Source organism: Dasypus novemcinctus, chromosome 8 (assembly GCF_030445035.2).
Source record: "Dasypus novemcinctus isolate mDasNov1 chromosome 8, mDasNov1.1.hap2, whole genome shotgun sequence".
NCBI lineage: Eukaryota > Metazoa > Chordata > Mammalia > Cingulata > Dasypodidae > Dasypus > Dasypus novemcinctus.
Genome location: NC_080680.1, coordinates 108,971,878 through 108,996,102, shown reverse-complemented (window position 1 = coordinate 108,996,102; position 24,225 = coordinate 108,971,878). Strand labels below are relative to the sequence as shown.

At 37.2% G+C, this 24,225-nt stretch overlaps 1 protein-coding gene across 1 annotated transcript in view; it reads right to left on the bottom strand.

The window, feature by feature from the left end:
• The window catches only part of SHOC1 (shortage in chiasmata 1), a 110,997-nt gene that overhangs the window by 69,594 nt on the left and 17,178 nt on the right, over window positions 1–24,225 (bottom strand). The window contains exons 6-8 of the mRNA XM_058302542.1: window positions 14,284–14,385; window positions 6,823–7,065; window positions 2,681–3,094 (exon numbers count right to left, since the gene is read on the bottom strand). Coding sequence (XP_058158525.1) covers window positions 2,681–3,094; window positions 6,823–7,065; window positions 14,284–14,385 — 759 coding nt within the window. The remainder of the gene's footprint in view (window positions 1–2,680; window positions 3,095–6,822; window positions 7,066–14,283; window positions 14,386–24,225) is intronic.

Sequence of the window (24,225 nt, the reverse complement as noted above, 5' to 3'; positions counted from 1 at the left end):
ACGTTATGGATGAACCTTGAAGACATCATGGTGAGTGAAATAAGCCAGACACAAAAGGACAAATATAGTATTATCTCACTGATCAAAACAATTAGAATATAAAAACTCAGAGTCAAAATCTAGAATATAGGTTACCAGGGGACAGAGTGGGGAAAGGGAATGGGAATTTAAGTCTTAAAATTTACAGGTTTCCTATTTAGAAAGGTAGAAATGTATTGGTAATGGATGGTGGTGATTGTATCACATTGTGAACACAATCAACAACACTGAAATATATAAATCTGAATATGATTAAAAGGGAAAAGTTAGATTGTATATATGGTAACAGAATACAATTTTTAAAAAAATCCATGGAACTATACTACACAATCAGTGAACGCTATGTTAATCCATGGACTTTAATTAATAGCACAATTATAAAAATATGCTATCATCAAATGTAACAAATGTTCCACACCAATGCAAGGTGTTGGTAGTAGGTGGTAAATGGGGATCTTGTATTTTATACATGATTGTTCTGTAAACTCACAACTTCTCTAATAAAGAAAATAATGTAAAAAAAAAAGTAAATATATTTATATATGTATAAACTCTCACAAATATACACACACATAAGTATTATTCTAGCTACATTAGGTAGTAATGTCATCCTTTAATAATGTGATTATAAGACAATAATTTTAGAAACACATTACCAGTTTAAAATTTTAAATATATGAGATTTAAATACATAGTATAATATACAAAAATGGAGTAAATATTCTCAAGTAGATTGTTATTTTCAAATAATACTTTTAATGTACTAAAAATAACTAGAAAAAAGTGATCAAATAATATTAATTATTGGGAGTTTCTGAAGAATCCTAACAAGTTGAACATTCTTGCCCCTGAATGAGTAAAGCAAGACAAGCAGTAGAATGTATACCAAGTGTTACCTCTATTACTAATAAAGGCTAAGTTGAAGAATGGAACTTAGTTTGAGGGTGAAGTGAGTCTGCTAACTAAACACTAGAATTAGATGACACACCTTCAGTCACAGATTATGTGGGACTGGGACAGGATTCCACTAGTGGGGGAGGAAAGGAGGCCCAAAAAACAATGCCTGTTCCTTGTGGACAATTCATTCCCACAAACTTATGCCCAATTTATTCTTTCCAAATTTACCATTCACTTAATTCATTCCACCTCCCCTGGGTAGAACGCATAAAAGGGCAAAGTGTTACAAAGGAATGTACCACTAATTGAGGAGACATGGGTAAAGAAGTATCCCCCACCCCAACATTAACATTCATTTACATTCATAACATTCATAAGCAATAACAATTATTTAGTGAATTAATGGCTATTTTCCCATAAGGAAACAATCTATCTTTTTTGCTTTCTCTGCTAGTTTCTCTCATTTTCTGGTGTCAACATACTCTATTACAAGCCATAAATGCCAGTAAGGCAATCAGAAAAGGATGTCAGTGACAATTTTAGAGAGGATTCTTTTTTTCACTCCAAATATGAATAGAAACTGAAAACACTAACAGATCTGAAAACAATAATAAGTCTTTAAAAAATTTCTTTTTCTATCATGGTAACATAATTCTTTATAATTTTGCTCATTCTTTTATGCAGAAGTTATGCTATTAATTATAGTGCAAATATTGGTTAGAGAGATCTCTGTTACATATAGGATTGTCACCTAGCAATATAAGTTATAAAGGGCTCTAACTGTTACATAAAAAGCAGTTTTATGGTGAACATATATAAATAAAAAGAATCACAAAGTTCATGAATCTTTAAATACTATTGTGATTTTTGTGGAATTGTTCACTGAAAAATGCACTGATTGACAAAGTAATGTAACTTTAAGTAGATCTAGAAAAGGCTGTCACACTTATTGTAAAACTATATGCAACTATCATGACATAAAGGCGTGAAGATCTTGTGTACCCTGATAATATTTATGATAGTAAGACCTAAGTATGCTGTAAGTTTCATATGTAAATATGTGTGCATTTATTTCATCAGAGTATGTCAAACTTATTCTAGAAAGACTATTCTTTACCAGAAGTGAAAGGATGTGACATTCTTCCACATATGATGTAAGTATAAGGAGTAAAACAATATTTTCAAACAGCAATTCTTTGGTAGATTAAAAAGAGTAATAAGCAATTAAGTGGGCTTATTTAATTATTTTGATCATGGAGAAACTCCTTAAGTACACATTAAAATATAAGTTAAAATACTGAGACACAACTGTCATCTAAAAGAGAAAATAGAATGGCAGAATGAACAATAAAAGTTAGAAATATTACACTATGAATCTGTATGTCCAAGTTATAGGAAGTAAATTTCACAAATAGTGGTTTTTATTATACCACTTTTAACAGTATGGACAGTACAGATCTCTTTATCTCTATTTCACAATAGAGATATCTAAATTTCTAAATATCTAAATTTCACAAATAGTGGTTTTTATTATACCACTTTTAACAGTATGGACAGTACAGATCTCTTTCTCTATCTCTATTTCTACCTCCATATACATCAAGACTCATGAACCAATGATATTTTCTTTGAATATGAAAATTAATAATTCTATCCATAAGTTTTATTTCTTTGCCTTCTATAATAAATTATTCATTTAGTCCTTGAAGCTATATCTATACCAAAATGTTATTGAATTACTCACCATCTTTTTTATTACAATTTGTGACTTCGGTCTTTGAGGAGCAAGTTTTATATTTATTTCGTAGCATAATAAAGTCGCTCAAAAGGTCCAAATCATTCTCTGTTTTTTCACCATGTTCCAAAGATGCTTTTTCAGTTCCTGAAGAACATGATTCAATAGATGGCTCTGTATAGTCAATTTCAAAATGATCTTTGTTTTCTTTCTTTTGGATTATTCCATGAAGGAATTTTGGATCATTCTCTGTTTTTTCTTCTTTAGCTGGTCTTTTAACAGAGATACATTTATCAGGTAAACACAGATCTGGTACTTCTTTTGCCATAGATGGGTTCTTTTGTGTTAGCGTTAAATGATCATTTGTAGATTTTTCATTAATAAGTATAATAGGTGAAGAACAACTTTTATGTTCTAGCGATGCTGAAAACAGAAAACAACAACAAAATACTCAAATGACTTCCACGCTGAAATGAGTGTTCCATTAGGTTACTTTTTTTTTTCTTTTTTAGGTCCCAGGGCCAGGTATTGAACCTGGGAACTTGGCTTGCATGTGGGAAGCCAGCACTTAACCACTGAGCCACACCAGCTCCCCTGAGTTTTTTTTGTTTGTTTGTTTGTTTGCTTGTTGTTTTGTTTTTAGGACCACTGGGAACCAAACCTGAGACCTCCCACGTGGGAAACAGGTGCCCAACCGCTTGAGCCACATCCACTCCCAGGTTAACTTTTAATTGTGTTCTCTTATTAATATAACTTCATCCTTAGGAGTATTTTACTGCTTTGAAAATCAGTCATTGGTTTGTATAAAATGACTTTTTAAAAAAGTATAAAAATTCAATCCCTCCTTTTCTTATTACAGGACATAGGTTACCAAGCAAAGAAGGAATTTCAGAAAAGCCCTATTTGCCAATAGGCTTACAATAAATCTTGTCTTGGAAGTAACAGTTATTCCAAGACCCAAAAGCTACATACCATGCAAGCCACAGACCAGGAGAAAATAATTGCAATACATCCAACTGACAAAAGACTGCATCCAAAATATATAAAGAACTCTTACAACTTAATATAAAAAAGCAATTCAATTAAAAGTGGGTAAAAGATTTGAATAATGCTTCATATAAGAATATATACATACGTTGGAACATGAATGAACCTTTAAACATGTGAAGTGAAAAAAAACAGCCATGAAAAACTACATATTATATGATTCCTCCTATATGAAATGTCTAGAATAGACACACCTATACAGAGAGTAGATTAGTGTTTACCTTGGGCTGAGGGAACGGAGATGGACAGCTAATAAGGTACATAGGGTTTCTTTTGGGGGCAATGAAAATATTCTAAAATTGACTGTGGTGATGATTGCACAACTCTGTGAATATATTAAAAACCATTTGACTTGTATACTTTAAGTGGGTGAACTGCATGGCATAGTTCAATAAGGCAATTACAAAAATTTAAAAAAAGGTATACAATGACCAATAAGCATATAAAAAAGATGTTTATCATAATTGGTTACCAGGGAAAGGCAAATTAAAACTACAATGAGATACCACAACATATCCATTAGAATGGCTAAAATTTGAGACTCCCAATACTATAAGTGTTGAAAAGGATGGAGAGCAACTTGAACTCTCACACAATGTTAGTGAGAATGTAATAAGTCCCAACCATTTTGGTAAAAAATTTAACAGTTTCTTATAAACATACATCTACCATAAGACTTAGCAATTCTGCTCGTAGATATTTACCCAAGATAAAGGATAACATATGCCCTCAAAAAGACTTGTATACAAATATTCATAGCAGTTTTCTTCAAAATAGTAAAAAACTGGGGAAAAAATCCAGGGGAGTGAGTGAATAAACAAACTGTGGTACAACCAGACAATGAAAAATTCCTCAGCAACAAAAAGAAATGAACTGCTAATATATAGATCACGGATGAATCTCAAAAAATGTTATGCTAGTGAAAGAAGTCAGATACAAAGAGTTCATACTGAATGATTCCATAAATGAAAGTCTGCACAGGGGAAACTAATGTATAGTGACAGAAAATAGACCAATGGGTGCCTGGTGCCATGGGGTAAGGCTCATGGTGGGAGGGATGAAGGGAGAATGACAGCAAAGGGGCACAAGGGAACTTTTCAGTATGATGGAAATACTCTGTATCTTACTTGTGGTACTGGCTTAATGGATAAATACATTTGTCAAAATGCATTACACTTCTGCTTAAAATGGGTGCATTTTATTATACGTAAATCATAAATTGGTTTGAAAAAATCTTAAATGTCCCTAGGGCCAACTAAATAATGTAAATGAGTGAAGTATATACCTAGTGTTTAAATCATAATCTTTGGGTAGATAGATTTGTTATTCTTTTCTTCCAAAGTATTGTCTATATATTGCATGTTTGTTTTTGTTTTATTGGAGATATGGGTATAAGAAATATTTTTATTTTCCTCTTAACTCTACATAAAACAAAAATGTTAGACTAATGATAAATGCCAACTAATACCTGACATCAGTTTGTGGTGTGCAGGGAATTAGGGTAAACTAAAGATTGCATGCTCTCTTTAAATGGTGAGCTGCTATCAGGCTCAGTCAATTGTAACCATGTGAGTCCAGTTTTTGTCATTTTAAAGATAAGCTCACAAAACAAATCATTTATGTGAAATCTACCAAATTTAAAATTTTGGTAAATAATTAAACCAACCAAATGTGCTAATAATTTATAAGCTGAACAGGACCTGAGTACTATCAATTTGTAACATCTGAGATAATATCTTGAGCTATACTGGTATGTTTAGCAGGTAAACAGAAAGTATTTATACTTTCATTTCTCTCTAATTATTTTCCTCTATTGTTCTCTAACAACTCCTACCTGACAACTTGACTATGCGTTCCAGATACAGTTATTGCATTTTAAACTTCAGAATTACATTGTTAGGTTTACTGTATATCAATGTGAATTATAAGCTTTATTTTAACCTCAAAATAGTTACATATCATAATAAAAGCTTTGCATAAATTTAATAAATTATCTGGATATTTACAGACCCTTAAATCTTCTTTTCCCTTTTCTTTGTCTAGTAATCTGACCTAATCTGTTCTAAAATTCTTATTTTTATTCTAGAATGGATAACCATCTAGACCTTAGGATAGACTGTGAATGTGCATTTGCCTTATATAATTTGCTTACCTATTCTCCTTCCTTTCACATTCAAAACCTTCTATGCCTTCTGTCTTGGAAACATTTCTTGCTAGTTAAAATTTTCACCCCAATTTCTAAGACTATTGCTATCATCTTAGATATTATGGTACAGAGAAATAGCCTTGATTACTTTTTACCCTAAAAAGGGATATATCTTAATTTATGAAGGAACTGAAGTAGCACATCTTCTTAGTATTATTACCTGTATTATCAGTTATATTACTCTATTATAATATCTACTCAGATCATCCTCCCAACATATATAATTTAAAAATTCACTTTTAAATATATTTATTACTCTATAATAAGCTAAATGTAAACAGTCCAAACTACTTTAAAATCTAAGTTAGTTATTGCAAAAACTAATTAAAAACAAAAAGGTATAATTCAAGCCAAGGATGTTCCATTCATTATAATGGCATACATAATAGCCGAAATAACTCAAAAGTCAGATACTCAAAAGACATTTTCGATTTCTTAAATTTTATCTAAATTAATGCTAAATTACTAAACTTTTCATAACAAAGGAAGAAATTCTAATATTGAAGAGAGATTGCTAGATGTTTTTGAACACTCAAAGTTCAGCTGTCAGGGAAAAAAATAAGAATGAAAAATGCTGGTTTTGTTACTATGCTGATATGAACAGAAACTCAGCCAGCAATTAATCATTTGGTTGAAAATGACTAGAAATGTAAAAACAGACTACAGAAGTTTAGGGCATAAAATGATTTTAGAGATAAGCTAGCCAAACTCCTTTTTATAAGGAAGTAAATAAGGTTTAGAGAGGTACAAAATCGTAAATTTTGGCAGAACCAGAGTCAGTTTCAAATATTCAACTTAGTAAGTTTTACTTTCCCAATCATCTAGTGGAAACCCAATATCTAACATTTTCTCATTCTGAAAATGTTCACACAAGTGATCATTACTATTATGTACTTACATTCAAATTGAAGCAATTTTATAGGTGAAAATACTTCCATTTTAGTATCATTAGAAGATAGATAATCATGACACAAATCTGTATTTAGATGTTCCAAAGTTTCAGTCCTTGTTAGATTTAGTCCTGCTTGTTTCCACCTCTCTGCCTTTAACTGATTAATCACAAGGCTTTCTTCTTCAATAGAGAGCATCTTTTTAAAATCTGTAACTGAATTTTGACTGTTAGCCTCTTGAGTTCTTGGCCCTTAAAAAAAAACAACCAAAGAGCAAATAGTCAGAAATAGTCCACAGGACAAAAGAGACAAAAATCTGATAAACAGTGGAAATTCCTTAGCCTAAATATATTTTCATGCATTAGGGGGAAAAAAAGGGAAATGAAGTTATATCTAATATTTTGTCTCCAAGATGCTAATATTTGGAAAAATCTAAAATACTGAATCTCATAAATGATATATTTCAATCTTTGGAAATATTGAGAAGTTAAGATTATTCAATATTTAGTAGGAGAAGGAACCATTATATTCTTTGACCATTTTTAATTACTAAATTAATGCATTTGATAATATTTTGAAGAATTGAAAGATTATATAAAAATTCCAATTTATTATGAGCCTAAGTAAGAAGACATATTTGATCAGGTTTTATGATGATCATCTTAGATATTGTGGTACATAGCTTTCTGCATGATTACTTTTTTACCTATACAGATCTTAATTTATGAAGGGACTGAAGTAGCATAACTACTTAATTTACTTGCTGTATTAATCAGCCAAAGGGGTGCTGATGCAAAATGCCCAAAATTGGTTGGTTTATAAAGGGTATTTATTTGGGGTAGAAGCTTACAGATACCAGGCCATAAAGCATAAGTTACTTCCCTCACCAAAGTTTCTATTCACGTTTTGGAGCAAGAGGGCTGCTGATGGCTGCGAGGGTTCAGGTTTCCTGGGTTCATCCCTTCCAGGGTCTTACTTGCTTCTCTCTGGGTTCAAGTTTCCTTTCTTCCCAGGGCTTGCTTCTTCCTGGGCTCAGGGTTCCTCTTTGAGCTTAATTTCCAAGGCTCCAGCTTAAGGCTTCAGCATCAAACTCCAACATCAAAAACCCTCCAGCATCAAAAAGCTCCAACTCTGTCCTTTGTCATGCCTTTTATCTGTGAGTCCCCCCCACTTGGTGGGGACGCCCTAATGACATGGCCCAGTCAAAGCCCTAATCATAACTTAATCATGCCCAGGTTCACATCAGTTTATAAACATAATCCAATATCTATTTTTATTTTTTATTTTTTTAAAGATTTGTTTATTTTATTTATTTCTCTCCCCTCCCCCCCCTTTGTCTGTTCTCTGTGTCTATTTGCTACATCTTCTTTGTCCACTTGTTGTTGTCAGCAGCACAGGAATCTGTGTTTCTTTTTGTTGCGTCATCTTGTTGTGTCAGCTCTCTGTGTGTGCAGCACCACTCCTGGGCAGGCTGCACTTTCTTTTGTGCTGGGCGGCTCTCCTTACGGGGCACACTCCTTACGCGTGGGGCTCCTCTATGTGGGGGACACCCCTGCGTGGCACAGCACTCCTTGCACGCATCAGAAATGCGCATGCGCCAGCTCCACATGGGTCAAGGAGGCCGGGGGTTTGAACTGCAGACCTCCCATGTGGTAGACGGACGCCCTAACCACTGGGCCAAGTCTGCCACCCCCAATATCTATTTTTAGAATTCACTGCTATGTCAAACTGCTACACTTGTATTATCAGTTTTATTATTTCTATTATTATAATAAAAATCATTCCCAATATTAGGATTATAAATTTTTAAATCAATGGTGCTTTTTATAATAATAATAAAGGTGCTAATATTAATAGCTATTATTTGCAATGACACTGGGCACTGTGCTATATGCTTTATATGCATAATTTTCAATTAATCCTAAAATAATTCTAAAAAATAGGTATCATTTTAACAGCTTTTTTTTTTTTTTAGATTTACTTTTTATTTATTTCTCTCCCCATCCACCCACCCCTCGTCTACTCTCTCTATTCATTCGCGGTGTGTTCTTCTGTGTCCACTTGCATTCTCGTCAGGCAGCACAGGAATCTGTGTCTCTTTTTGTTGCATCATCTTACTGTGTCGGCTCTCTGTGTGTGCAGCACCACTCTTGGGCACGCTTTTGTTGCGTGGGGTGGCTCTCCTTTCGGGGGTGCACTTCTTGCACATGGGGCTCCCCTATGCGGGGGACACCCGTGTGGCACGGTACTCCTTGTGTGTGGCAGCACTGCACGTGGGCCAGCTCACCACACCAGGCAGGAGGCCCTGGGTACCAAACCCTGGACCTCCTATATGGTAGGTGGATACTCTATCGGTTGAGCCACATGCACTTCCCTTAACAGCTTTATTAAGGTATAACTGACATGCAAAAAACTACACATTTAAAGTGAACCACTTACTAAGTTTTGACATATATATACACTCATGAAACCGTTACCACAATCAAGATAATGAACATATCCATCATCCTCCAAAGTTTACTTATGCCCTTTATAATACTGCTCTTCCACTTCTCCCCATTCTCCCAATCCTGCCTCACCATTCTTTGTTACTACAGATTAGTTTGCATTTTCTAGAATTTTATATAAATGGAATTATATATATGTACTCTTTTATTTTTTGGTCTGACTTCTTTCATTCAGTGTAATATTTTGAGAGTAATTCATGTGATTGTTTTATTAGCACATTCCTTTGTTTATGGAGATAATTATTGGTTTGAATGCAGTTGTAAGAAATAATACAGAGCAATCCCTTGTACACTTGACCAATTTCCTCCAATGGTAATGTTTGAAAAACCACAGAAAATTATAATAACAAGGATATTGACAATGGACACAACCAATCCAATGTCCACATAGAAGAGGTGGCATTGGATTGGGAAAAGTGGACATGGTGGCTGATGGGTATGGGGAAAGGCAGGAAGAGATGAGAGGTGGAGGCGTCTTTGGGACATGGAGCTGCCCTGGATGGTGCTTCAGAGGCAATCACCGGACATTGTAAATCCTCACAGGGCCCAATGGATGGAATGGGGGAGAGTATGGGCCATGATGTGGACCATTGACTATGAGGTGCAGAGGTGCCCAAAGATGTACTTACCAAATCCAATGGATGTGTCATGATGATGGGAACGAGTGTTGCTGGGGGGGGGAGAGGTGGGGTGGGGGGGTGGGGTTGAATGGGACCTCACATATATATTTTTAATGTAATATTATTACAAAGTCAATTAAAAAAAAAAGGAAAAAAAAAAAGGATATTGACAATGATACAATACACAGATCTTATTCAGATTTCCCAAGATTTACTTTTACTCATGTGTGTATGTGTGTGTGTGTGTGTCCATTAAATTTCTATTCAGGTGATGAACCTGTGTAGGTTTATTCATTATCCACCACCACAGTCAAGATACTGATCAGCTCTAATACCACAAGGATTCCTCTTATTGCACTTCTATAACCACACCCAACTCTCTCCTGCACCAGCCTCTAGATCCACAACCCAAGGCAACCACTAATCTGTTCTCCATTTGTAAAATGTTATCATTTCAAAAATGTTATATAAATGGAAGAGTTCAGTCCCTTTTCCTGCTATTATTCTATTACATATAGTTTATCCACATACATGTTGTGTTTATCAATATGCACTCCTTTTTCCAAATGGAGATAATTGTAAATGGACACTTGTGTTTCAGCTCCTAACAATTAAAGTTGCAGTGAACATGCATGTATATAAGTCTTTGTGTGGACAAAGGCTTTAAAGGCTTTATGAAATAGATAATATCATTATGCCTGTTAGACGAAGAAACAGACTCAGAGGGTGTCCTGGTTTGTGCAAGCTGCTATCACAAAAACCACAAAATTATTCTGGCTTAAACAACAGGAATTTATTGGCTCACAGTTTTGAAGCTAGTAGAATCCAAAATCTAGATATTGGCAAGGCTTGCTTTCTCCATGAAGACTGCATCGTTCCGGTGTTGGCTGCAGGCAATCCTTTAGGTCCCTCGACTTTACCGTCACATGGAAATGTCTTCCTTCCTTCCTGTTCTTCTGGTTCTCACTGACTTCCAGCTTCTGGCTCTTTATAAAGCCTCCAATAAGACCCACCCTCATTCAGTTGGGCCATACCTTAACTAAAAAGAACATAATCCAAGCTACCATAAAGGGGTTAAATAATCTGTTTAACATTATGGAGCTAGAGGTAGTAGAGATGGTAAGCAAGCTCTTTCCTTATTTTTTATTTTTTCATTTCTGTACTATGAAATATGTCATACATATAAAGCAGTATGTGTAAATATTAATAAAAACATTAAATAAAAATAATAAAATGAGCAACTACGCACCCAGAGCCCAGAAAAGAAATAAAATATTACTTTCTTCCCAAACTATATAAGAATTTCACCCAATGCTGATCATACTCCCTTTTCCAACCAAGCATTTTGTCCTTAAAAAGATCATAGCAAATCTTATTTTTACTGATGTATAGTGTCGGTGCATTTACGTACATATGTACAATTATTTTCATTTATCATTCCTTCTCATGTCTCAGACCTTCCATCAGAGATCTCTTTTCTTCTGCCTGAAGAGTTTCCTTTAGTGAAGGTCTTTACTGGCAAACTCTGAGGTTTTATTTTCTGGAAATATTCTTAATTTTACCCTCATTCTAGAAAAACTGCTGGGTATAGGATTCTAGGTTGATAGTCATTTACTCTTTTTAAAAATATATATATATTTAAAAGATACTTAGATTACACAAAATGCTACACACAGAAATATAAGGGATTCCCATATGCTCCACTCCTCATACCTCCCACCCTTCTCCACATTAACAACTTTCATTAGTGTGGTACATTCATTGCAATCTATGAACACATTTGGAGCTTAGCACATTGAAGATACTATTCTACTGTTTTGTAGCTTTCATTGGTATCACTGAGAAGTCACTTTTCAGCTTTCTCTTTAGTGCTCATAAAATCATCTTGTTTTCACTGGTATTGTGCAGAGTCACTATGATGTGTCTAGGAGTGGTTTTTATTTCATTTATCTTGCATGGAACACAATGGCCTTGGTGGATCCAAGGATTAATGTTATTCAACAATTTTGGAATGTTCTTAGCCATTATCTCTTTTTTTTAAATACGTTTTTTATTTATTTTTAAAGGACACATAGATCACACAAAATGTTACATTAAAAAAACATTACCTCTAGACCACTTTAGCAACTCTGGGAAACATTCACAGGTACATCAGTTTGTGAATTTGGGAAGGGAAAATGAGGTTTTATTAAAGTTTATTTTGACTCTGGGAAACAAACTTTGTGAACCGTATATCCTCATCTTTAAAACGCAAGTAGTAGGGCAGGTCAAGATGGCATCAGAGTAAGAGAACCATATCATCGCTCTTACAAAATAATGGCTGAGTGGGGACAAAATCCTGCCTGAGTGAGCTGTTTTGCAGACCCACAAAGCAGGAGGCTGCTAGATATCAATCCAGAAAGAGCAGAACAAGAAGAGTTATAGCTCAAGGTAAAATCACGGGTTTCTGCCCATCCCCCAGGGCAAGAAGCCACAGCTTTGCCTGAACCTCGCCTTCACACAGCCAGAGGAGAAAAACTCCAAGAGTGGGAGGGCCTGGTGAAGGGTGGAGAGGGGTTTACAAGTGCGGGTTCAATTGTTGGATGCCCCCTTTTTGAGCTTTGAGGAGCATACCAGCTCACTTGAGAAACCAGGAAGAGAGGAGAAGTGAATCTGCAGAGGCACTCCAATTTACCTAACCACTGTGGGCTACCTCTGGGAGAAGGTGGAGCCAGGTAATTAACTAATCCTGTGCAACACACCTAAGGGAGGGCGACAATAGGAAGTGCTTGGTAGGCTTCCAAGAGCATATTTTGGGTTCCAGGCAAGGTGTGGGTGCTCTCTCTCAAAGAGATTGACTCATTATTTTCTGTGGTGATTTGGTTCACCAGGGTCCTATTTGAGTTTCTGAGGGGAGCTCTCACACGGGCTTCCTGCTGCCCTGGGAAAGAGGGAAGTGAGAAATGGAGAAAGGGGAAAGGGCAGATTCCTAATCAGTTTATTCAATTGCAAAGAGTCTATCCTGCCCCTGGAAGGGGACTTTTTTTTGAGGAGCAGGTTGACTCTGAAGGAAGGTTTGGTTTAGTGGAGGAGTTTCAGCCTTGAATGTGCAAGATATCTGGTTCAGTTCACAGCTCCTCTTAGAGTAGTGACCCATGGGATATTAGTTGATACTTTGAGACAGGGAAAATATAGATAACATACTTTTATTAGCTTCCCTTGGGTCTCTTATTTTCCCTAAATTAGAGCTTAAGGGAAACGGATGTAGCTCAACCAACTGGGCTCCTGTCTACCATACAGGAAGTCCAGGGTTCGATGCCCAGGGCCTCCTGGTGAGGGCAAGCTGGCCCACATGGTGAGCTGGCCCATGCAGAGTGCTAGCCCATGCTGGAATTCTGCCCCATGCAGGAGTGCCCCCCTGCATGGGAATGACACTGGCATGGGAAAGCCACCCCGTGCAGGAGTGCTAGCCAATGCTGAGAGCTGGCACAGCAAGATGATGCAACAAGAGACACAGAGGAGAGAAAATAAGAAGAAGTAGCAGAACAGGGAGTTGAGGTGGCTCAAGAGAGTAATTGCTCTCTCCCACTCCTGAAGGTCCCAGGACTGGCTAATGAGAATACAAGCAGACACAGAAGAACACACATTAAGCAAATGATATTAATGGAGAATAATTCTTCACCTTAATGAATCTGAACTCTAGTTGGCCTGGTACAGAGTTATATATTCATGTGATCCAGCTTCAAAAACTAATCCTCACTTATTATTCACACTGACTACTCTGACTCCATCATGCTAAAAATACAGAAGTCAAGTTCCAAAAAAGACTATTAATCTGATCCAATTATAAACATAATTAAGTAATAGTTTCATCCACATAGGTAAAAAATCAGTTCTGTTTGGCATTATACTGGAACAAAAGATGACTCTGAAATTCCAAATTTTGTAGGATATCATATTAACAATAATAATGGATCAGAGAATGATAGGATAGCTTTGAGGGATTAAAGAGTTAAATTTTAAACAAATGTAACAAAGGTCAGTGAGACTGCTAGTACTAAGATAAACATAATATTTATGTTTATTGAGCTATAATATTAGGAGATTTCTATTTTTAGTATTAATACTATTTCCTCTGTTGTTTTTCCTAAAGTTTTATAACTTCCCTCTATATATTATTCAGTTTAAGTGCTGGCAGGATTCTGAGGCAGTGATAGTAACAAATATAAAGGAGCAGATAAGAGAGTAAGAAACAACTTGGACTGCAGTAATCACATTTTGAACATGAAAACTGCCTTACAATAGACTATTTGATATCATAGGTAACCCCTGGGAAACGCAATGATTTAGACAATTTTACTACCTGGTTCACTGCACTCTGCTTCACACTTGCTTTCAATGGTCAAAATCTCTGTGGATCTGCATTTTATATCCTCAATGTCAATTCCATGCCTGGTAGTAAGATCTTAAAGAAAACGAAGAAATGCTACCATCAGCAAAAGTACCAACTTTAGTTTAACCTTGTATTCAGTGGCTTTTTCATTCTAAAGTGTTTTCATTGTTTTATTTTTGATGAATTCCTTTTAGAAAGTAGTGGAGATTTAGATTTCTGAGGAAAATGCTGACTTAACAGGTGAATAACTATTCTCCATGCACACTCTCTGCTACTTTCCCAATTATCATTAAAATGACTGAAGGAAAATAAAAATGGGATCTGCGTCATCATTGGAAGCTAAGATAAAGTGAGCAATCCATAGGCCACACACTTCAAAGAATAGGACAACTTTAAAAGATTTACTCTTCATCATTGTAAGATGACTTTCTATGTTCCATTTAATGGTTTATGGATGGAATTCTACTTGTCAACCTTAGTAATGACATTTTGATTACATTTTTGCTTTTTTGCTACTTGACACACTTTGTTCATCTCTTTTATTTTTTACCTTTTGGTTTTATTTTTAAAAAGCATAACTCTTACGAACAGCATACATGGTAATTCCTTGATCCTAAGATACAGTTTTTTATATTTTGTTTCTGAAATTGTGATGCATCTTATAATCAGTTTATACATTTAGAATATATTTCTTCTTACCTTTTTTTTTTTAAAGATTTATTTATTTATTTTTAATCCCCCCCTCCCCCGGTTGTCTGTTCTCTGTGTCTATTTGCTGCGTCTTGTTTCTTTGTCCGCTTCTGTTGTCGTCAGCCACACGGGAAGTGTGGGCGGCGCCATTCCTGGGCAGGCTGCACTTTCTTTCGCGCTGGGCGGCTCTCCTTACGGGTGCACTCCTTGCGCATGGGGCTCCCCTATGCAGGGGACAACCCTGCCGTGGCAGGGCACTTCTTGCACGCATCAGCACTGCGCATGGGCCAGCTCCACAGGGGTCAAGGAGGCCCGGGGTTTGAACCGCGGACCTGCCATGTAGTAGACGGACGTCCTAACCACTGGGCCAAGTCCGTTTCCCTCTTCTTACCTTTCTTATAAATTTGATTATGTGTCTTGCAGTTGGTGTGATCTTAGAATCACAGAAGTAAGGTAAATGGATTTGCTTTTTAATTTAATATAAAAATCTTTCTCTTTTAATAGAGAAGTTTAATCCATTTACATTCATTCAGACAAAGGTAGTACTTTTATCATCTTATTTTACGCTTCCAATTCCTCTTGGTTGCTTCACCTTAAATTTTTTATTTTTCACATAATTTTATTGCTTAGGCTTTCTCCCCCTCTACTGGTTTAGAAATTACATATCTTATATTTAAGTCCATGCATTATCATTATTTAAAAATATATACATATTAATATTATTTTCCTTTCAATCAGAAAGAGGTAGAAGTTCAAATCTCCTTTAACTCAAGAAACTTAGCACATTTTTTTCCATCAAAGTTTTATCCTTTCCCCCAAGATCTCAGTTTATATTATGTTAATATTTGATTAAAATCAGAATTTCACAATTTCTTTCAAAATCATATTTATGGCTTCTGGCTCAAGATAACAGAAAACATACATATTGGCTCTCCCTTTCCAAATCCTATTAGAATGACAGAAAATTTATCTGTAGACCAGTGTTATTAACAGAATTCCAGAGGATGAAAGAATGAAAAAGGGTTGATATATAAAACAGAGATATATAAACATTCTTGCAATGGTGGAATAGCTCCTATTGGACTAGTCCTTCTATAGTTACTAACTATAACTCTGAACAAAATATGTAAAACAACAGTCTGTAGGTATTACAATCCAAAGCAGGCAGAAACTGGAAAAGAGTTGACACTGGATTTCTCATTTTTACAGCATTTCATCTGAAGGCAGGCTGCAGTGGGTAGTACCTGAGGCAGCCAGAACTTGAATAAAAATCCTTGGTCTTATTGTCTCAAAGAGCAAGAGGATAGAGTTTGGGCTACTATAGCAGCTAGAAAAGGGGGTGGGGATAGGTGGAATCCAGAAAAAGAGAGAACAACAGAGGGGTATTCCAAACTGCATAAATTAAACACAAATCCCTGGCTTACCTCTGAACTACACTTGTGCAGGGCAGATTCCAAGTATGTCAGTCAAGACTAAAATAACTGAATAGTGATTTCAGTTCCTCATTATCAAAGGGAAGATAAAGTTTGCAGTTTGAGTGTACCAGTTTAATTGCCTACTCAAACAAATAAAATCAACACTCTACAGAAGAACATAGCAGAATCTAGAGTTTCCATAACATATCAGGTACAATGTCCAGAAAACAAACCAAATAAAAAAATGTTTTTTATTATTATTTATTTATAAATAATAAAAACCAGGAAAATATTATATAAACAGAACAAAAAAGATAAAGGACTAGTAATGAGATGACTCAGATTTGAATTAGTAGACAATATTTTAAAGCAGCTATCATAACTATGCTAAAGGATGTAAAAATATGCTTATAATGAATAAGCAAATAGGACATTTCAGCAGAGAAAGAGAAACTATAAAAAAGAACTAAAGGTAAATTTGAAGACTGAATATCTGAAATTAAAACTCCCTTGATGGGAAGCAGATGTGGCTCAAGTGAAAGAGCTTCCACCTACAATATGGGAGAACCTGGGTTCATTCCCTAGGGTCTCCTGGTGAAAAAGAAGAAGAGAAAACATGTCCTCACAGCAAACCAGTGCCCTCATGAGTGCCTGTGTGAGTGTCTGTGTGGTGGGCCAGTGCCCCGTGCAAAGATGAGTCATGCAGCAAGATGATGATGCAGCAAAAAGGGAGGCAAAGGGAGAGACAAGGTGAAGCACAGCAGAAACCAGGAATTGAGATGGTGCAATTGACAGGGAACCTCTCTCCCCATTAGAGGTCTCCAGGATTGAATCCCAGTGAATCCTAGAGGAGAGAGAATGAGAAGAGAAGACAACACAAATAGCAAAAACAGGGTGGGAGGAGGGGAAGGGGGGAAAATAAATAAATAAATCTTAAAAAAACTCCCTTGCAAGGGGGTAATAGCAAATTAGAGTTGACTAAAAAGTCAGTGAACTTGAAATTACAGCAATAGAAATTACCCAATCTGAAAAATGATGACAAAAGGATTGAATATAAATGGAGAGCAACAGTGATCTGTGTGACAATATAAAAAGGTCTGCAAGATATACAATGGGTGTCCCAGAAGGAGAAGAAATAATGGGCAAAAAAAGATTTAAAGAAACAATGACTGAAACAGCCCTAGGGCTGTGGGGTGAGGGAGTTGGTCAGTGAAAGCTTAAGGGGTGTGAGATTTCTTTTGGGGGTGATAAAGATGTTCTAAAATTGATTGTAGTGCAAAGTGCATAACACTGAATATACTAAAAACCATTGACTTGTGTACTTTAAATGGGAATTTATGGGTTGTATGAATGGTATCTCAATAAAACTGCAAACAAAATAAAAAAACAATGAAACGGGGAAGACTTCTGGGGAAGATGGCAAAGTAGGGAGCGCCAGGACTCAGTCCTCCCACCAAAACAACTATTAGACAGGCAGGAACTGTCTGAAACAACTATTTTGAAACTCCAGAGGCTAGAAGAACACTGTATAGCATCCAGGGTAGAGTGGGAGGAGAAGACAAATTACAGTAAAGACCTGGAGCCCATCCATCACTCTTATGGCAGACTGCCATGAGATTTAGTCCCTGGCAAGATGCTGATTACAGAAAGGGACATAAAAACCCTCTTTCCAGAAACGGACTTTGGCCCAGTGGTTAGGGCGTCCGTCTACCACATGGGAGGTCCGTGGTTCAAGCCCCGGGCCTCCTTGACCCATGTGGAGCTGGCCCATGCGCAGTGCTGATGCGCGCAAGGAGTGCCGTGCTACACAGGGGTGTCCCCTGCGTAGGGGAGCCCCACGCGCAAGGAGTGCGCCCCATAAGGAGAGCCGCCCAGCGCGAAGGAGGGAGCAGCCTGCCGAGGAATGGCGCCGCCCACACTTCCCGTGCCGCTGACGACAACAGAAGCGGACAAAAGAAAACAAGACGCAGCAAAAAGACACAGAAAATAGACAACCAGGGGAGGGGAGGGGAATTAAATTAATAAATAAATAAATCTTTAAAAAAAAAACAAAAACAAAACCCTCTTTCCTAGGATATATCTCCTGGAGATGAGCCTCCCTGGCACCAAAGGATTATTACCAAGTGCCAACTAGTGATGCATTTGGAAAAAGGCCTTAAACAAAAAGGGGGAAATATTAAATACAAATGAGTTTTTATGGCTAAGAGATTTTAAAGTGAGTTAAAAGGTCATTCCAGATGTTAAGCTTATGTACATCTCAGCAGGATCTCATTGACTGCCACAGTAAACACTGCCTCAAAAGTTGAAGCTCCTGAGGCCTCTAGAGGTATCTAGATAGGCAGGACAGAGAATCTCAGGAATTTGGCACCCAGCCAGGGGACCTTACTTTGGAAAATATGCTCTCCAATGTAACAGAGTTAGACTCATTTACAATTTCCCTATACATGACTCTTCTGCCCCTTTTATTTGACCCTATAATTAGCACTATACTTGTTAATATATATCCCAGAGACTTAAATCATTGGTCTGTTCTTAGGCTGGTTGAACCCTGAATCTTAGAAGGGTGGCAGTATCTACTCTCCAGTTCACTGGACTCACCCAGGACAAAAAACAAAAGGCTGATGATGGACAATGCCCATCCCAAAAAACAGACAGCAAGAAGACAGTTCCATCCATCTGCCCCATGGGATCTAAGCCCCCTCTCAACCAGAAACAGAGTGCGCACATCAAACCCAAATCCTCGAGATTGAGAAATGAACAAACATAAAGAGGGAATGCAAATATGGACTAAAGTAGACTGATTATTATTTTAGCAATGGAAGAACTTATATCACTGATATAAAGGCAGTGGCCACAAGAGGTTTTGAAGAGAGAGAAAGGGAAGAATTGGTATAAAATGGGGGCATTTTAGGGACACATTGGAATCATCTTCCATGGTATTGCAATGATAGATACAGACCATTATACATTTGTCAAAACCTATAAAATTGTGCAGGGCCAAATGTAAACTATAATGTAAACTATAGTCCATGATTAGTAGCAAAGTTTCAATTATGTGTTCATTAATTGTAACATGGGAAGCGGACTTGGCCCAGTAGTTAGGGAGCCCGCCTACCACATGGGAGGTCCGTGGTTCAAATCCCGGGCCTCCTTGACCCATGTGGAGCTGGCCCACTCACAGTGCTGATGCGCGCAAGGAGAGCCCTGCCACACAGGGGTGTCCCTCGCCTAGGGGAGCCCCATGTGCAAGGAGTGCGCCCCGTAAGGAGAGCCACCCAGTGCGAAAGAAAATGAAGCCTGCCCGGGAATGGTGCCGCACACACAGAGAGCTGACACAAGATGATGCAACAAAAAGAAACAGAATCCCGTGCCACTGACAACAACAGAAGCAGACAAAGAAGAACACACAGCAAATAGACACAGAGAACAGACAACTGGGGTGGGGGGGCAGGGGAGAGAAATAAATAAATAAATAAATCTTAAAAAATAATTAATTGTAACAAATGTACCACACTGATGAAAGAGGTTGTTAATGTTGGAATGTGTGGGAGGGGGAAAGGGTGTGGTATATGGAAATCCCCCTATATTTTTGATGAAACATTTATGTAATCTAAAGCTTCTTAAACAAACAAACAAAAAATTCTTCTCCACAAACAGGAGTGGGCCTGGGCAATTGCTGATTATGGCTTTTGGTTAGTGAATTTGGATTGCTGGGTCCTGACTCTGAGGGTTGCTATTGTTTCAACCCACCTTGGACAAAGGTGGCAGCAGCCATTGTTTCAACCCTGCTCTGTCAAAGGCAGTGGTGGCCAACAGTTTCAACCCTCCCTGGAGAGGAGTAGAGGGAGTGGAGATATAAAGATGCAGCACTTCCTCAGAGCTTTGGGGACAGTTAGATGAAGGGCTACATTTGCTGGAGAGGCCAGGAAATATTAGATTGGAGAAGCTGCTGGTGCCCTTGATGATCTCCTCCCCAGGGTACTCTGGTGCTGGACTGTAGCCGTTTCATGGGTTCCTGGCCATGTTTGGCTGGGAAAGACTAACTTAGGGAAGTTGTCTCTGTGGTGATCCATCCTACCAGATTTTGCCCTCTAGGCAAAAGCAGCACGAGACAACAAAAAGAGCATAAAATCTATAGAGACAGTTTGGGACAATGGTCTGCTAGCTTCAAACACCTGGGAGAAGGAGGTCTATCTCCTAGGAAATAAAGAGGACAACCAAACTTCTGTAAACAGGGGAACACCAAAACAAACAATAAGCAAAGCCCAGGACAAGAGAGAGTCCCAGAAAGAGAGGGAAAAACCTGTACATTGCATTTCTTTGAGTAAACCTTCCTCATAGGAAGGTTGAAGCTCAGGAAATTCTCTACCTCATTACCAGCTGGCTACCAAATCAAGAAACAGACATTCCAGGAAATTAACATTTTAAAATATGAAAATGTACAGTGAGGGAAAGATGTGGCTCAAGTGATAGGGCTTCCACCTACCCTATGGGAGGACCTGGGTTCAATCCCTGGGGCCTTCTGGTGAAAAAGAAGAGAAAGCATGCTTGCACAGCAAGCCAGTGTCCGCGTGGTGAGCTAGTGCCTGCACGGTGTTCTGAGTGGCCACGCAGCAAGAGTGCCCGCGTGGTGAGCCAGTGCCTGTGCAAGTGAGTCATGTGGTAAGATGATGACACAACAAAAGAGAGACAAAGGGGAGAGTCAAGGTGAAGCGCAGGAGAAACTCAAATCCTGGTAAATCCTAGAGGAGAAAAAATGAGAAGACCAGAAAGAGAAATAGATACAGAAGATCACACAGCAAATGGATATAGACAGCAAAAACAGCAGGGTTGGGGGAGGCGCTGGAGAAGGGGGGGAAATAAAATAAATCTTAAAAAAAAAATGTACAGGGAAACGGACGTGGCTCAACCAACTGGGCTCCCGTCTACCATATAGGAGGTCCAGGATTCGATGCCCAGGGCCTCCTGGTGAGGGCAAGCTGGCCCATGCAGAGAGGCTGGCCCACATGGACGGCTGGCCCATGCGGGAATGTCGCCTTGTGAAAGAGCACTGCCCTGCATGAGAAAAATGCCCAGCACGGGAAAGCTGCCCTGCACAGGAGTGCCGGCTGACTTGGAGAGCTGGTGCAGCAAGATGATGCAACGAGACACAGAGGAGAGAAAATAAGAAGACATAGCAGAACAGGGAGTTGAGATGCCACAAGAGAGTAATTGCCTGTCTCTCATTCCAGAAGATCCCAGGGTTGGTTCCTGGAGCAGCCTAATGAGAATACAAGCAGACAGAAGAACACACAATGAATGGACACAGAGAGCAGACAATGAGTGTGAGAGAGAAATAAATAAATAAATCTTTAAAAATTAATGCTCAAGAGATGAAGAAAGAATTCAAGGATATTAGGAAAACAATGAGCAATATGAGGGTCTAAGTAAAGAGAAAGAAAATTTAACAAGGAACCAAACAGAACTACTGGAGTTGAAGACCACAATAACAGAAATGAAAATATACTCAGGATACCGTTTTGCACCCAATAGAAAGGCTCTTAACAATGAAAAAGTAACAGGTATTGGAGAGGATATGAAGAAATAGGAATACTCATTCATTGTTGGTAGGAATGTAAAATGGTACAGCCACTGTGGAAAAGTTTGGCCATTCCTCAGAAAGTTAAAAGTAAAATTACCATTGTGTTATATGAAATAAGCCAGATGCAAAAGGGCAATTATTGCATGATCTCACTGATATGAAGTAATTAAATAAGAAATTTCATAGAATCAGAAACTAGAATATGGTAACCAGGGATCAGGGGTTGGGTGGGGGTGGGAGTAGGGAAGAAGAGTTAATACTTAATTGGTATAGGGTTTTTGTTTGGGGTGATGGGAAAGTTTTGATATTGATGGTAAGACAACATTGTGAACGTAATAAATCCTTGAATTATGTATCTGAAAGTGGTTAAAGGGGGAAATTTTAGGTGGTATATATATTGCTAGAACAAAAATAAACAAAAAAACAACCATAGGACTGTACAACACAAGAAGTAAACCCTTATATAAACTATGGCCTACAGTCTGAACCCTAATGTAAACTATGAACTACAGCTTGAAATCTAATGTAAACTATAGGCTAATAGTACATTATAATAATATTCTCTCATCAATTGTAACAAAGGTAACATGCTAACGCAAAATGTTAACAATGGGGGCAGGTATATGGCAACACTGTATTTTGTGTTTTCTTGTAAACCTACAAACTAAATTTTTAAAAAAGCAAATGTTGTCAGAATGGATAAAAAGACAAGATGGGAGATGCAATTTGAGTATAAATACATGGGTTAAAAGAAAAATGATGGGAAAAGATGTACCATGCCAAGTAGGCTAGAGTGGCTATATTAATATCAAATAATGTAGGCTTCAAGACAAGAAAAATTATCAGAGATAATTTAGGATATTTCATAATCACAGCAGCTTTATCTATAGTAGCCAAAAGCTTGGAAAAATTCAGGTGTTCATGAGCAGAAAAATAGATAAACTGTGATATATTCATCCAATGGAATAATATGCAGCAATGAAAAGGAATGAACTAGTGGTTTGCTCAATAATATGGATAAATCTCAAAAACATTACATTGAACAAAAGAATCTTTACACAAAGAGTACATAGTACATTATTTCATTTCTATGAAATTTGAGAGTAAGCAAAATTAATCCTATTGTGGAAAAATCAGAATTGTCGTCACCTTTGAGTGCTGAGTGAGGCAAGAATGGGCTGGGAAGAGGCATAAGGCAACTTTCTAGAGTGATGATAATGAGTACATCTTGAAAGGAGTTTGGGTTACAGAGGTGTTTGTGTTTTTCAAATCAAATCAGATGGACCGTACATAAGATTTTCCATTTCACTGTATTTAAACTTTATCTCAACAACAACACTAACAGTGAACCCTACTGTAAAAGATGGGCTATAGTTAATAGCACAATTAATAAAAGGTTCTTTCATGAATTGTAACAAAATATTACACTAATGCAAGGTGTTAATAATAGTGTGGCATATGGGATCTCTGTATTTTATGCATGATTTTTCTGTAAATCTACAACTTCTCTAATAAAAAAAAGAAAAACAAAAGAACAATGAACAAATGTTGAACACTAGTGATATAGAAGATAAAATTCACATAAAATTCACCACTGAAGTGTACATTTCAATGATTTTTAGCATATTCACAATGTTGTGCAACCATGACCACTAATAGCAGAACATTTTCATCACCCCCTGAAGAAACCCCATAAGTGTAAGTAGTCACTCCCAATTCCCTTCCGCTCACCTCTGGCAACAACTTGCTGTCTCTGCAGATTTGCCTATTCTGGGCATTTCATAAAAACAGAATGATATAGTATGTAGCCTTTGTCTCGTTTCTTTCACTTTGCATGTTTTCAAGGTTCATCCATTTTGTAGCATGAATCAGTACTGCATTTCTTTTTAGGGCCATCTATTGTATGGCTATATCATATTTTGTTTATCCATTCATCAGTTGTTGCAACTTACTTGCAATTTTTTCTTTTTCTTTTATTTTTGTTTATTATTGCTATTTTTTGCAACTTATTTTTAATAATCAATGGATGAACACGGGTAATACATGGTTAACTACGTGCTAAAGAAATATAGTAAAATATTAAGTTTAGAATATAGATGGTATATATGTGTGCTCACTGTGTAATTCTTTCATTCTTTTCTCTATTATTGTAATTTTTCATAATAAAATGTTGGAAATGAAATGAAAGGAGTCAGACTGTTCAGAATCTTCCCAGGACAGGCTACA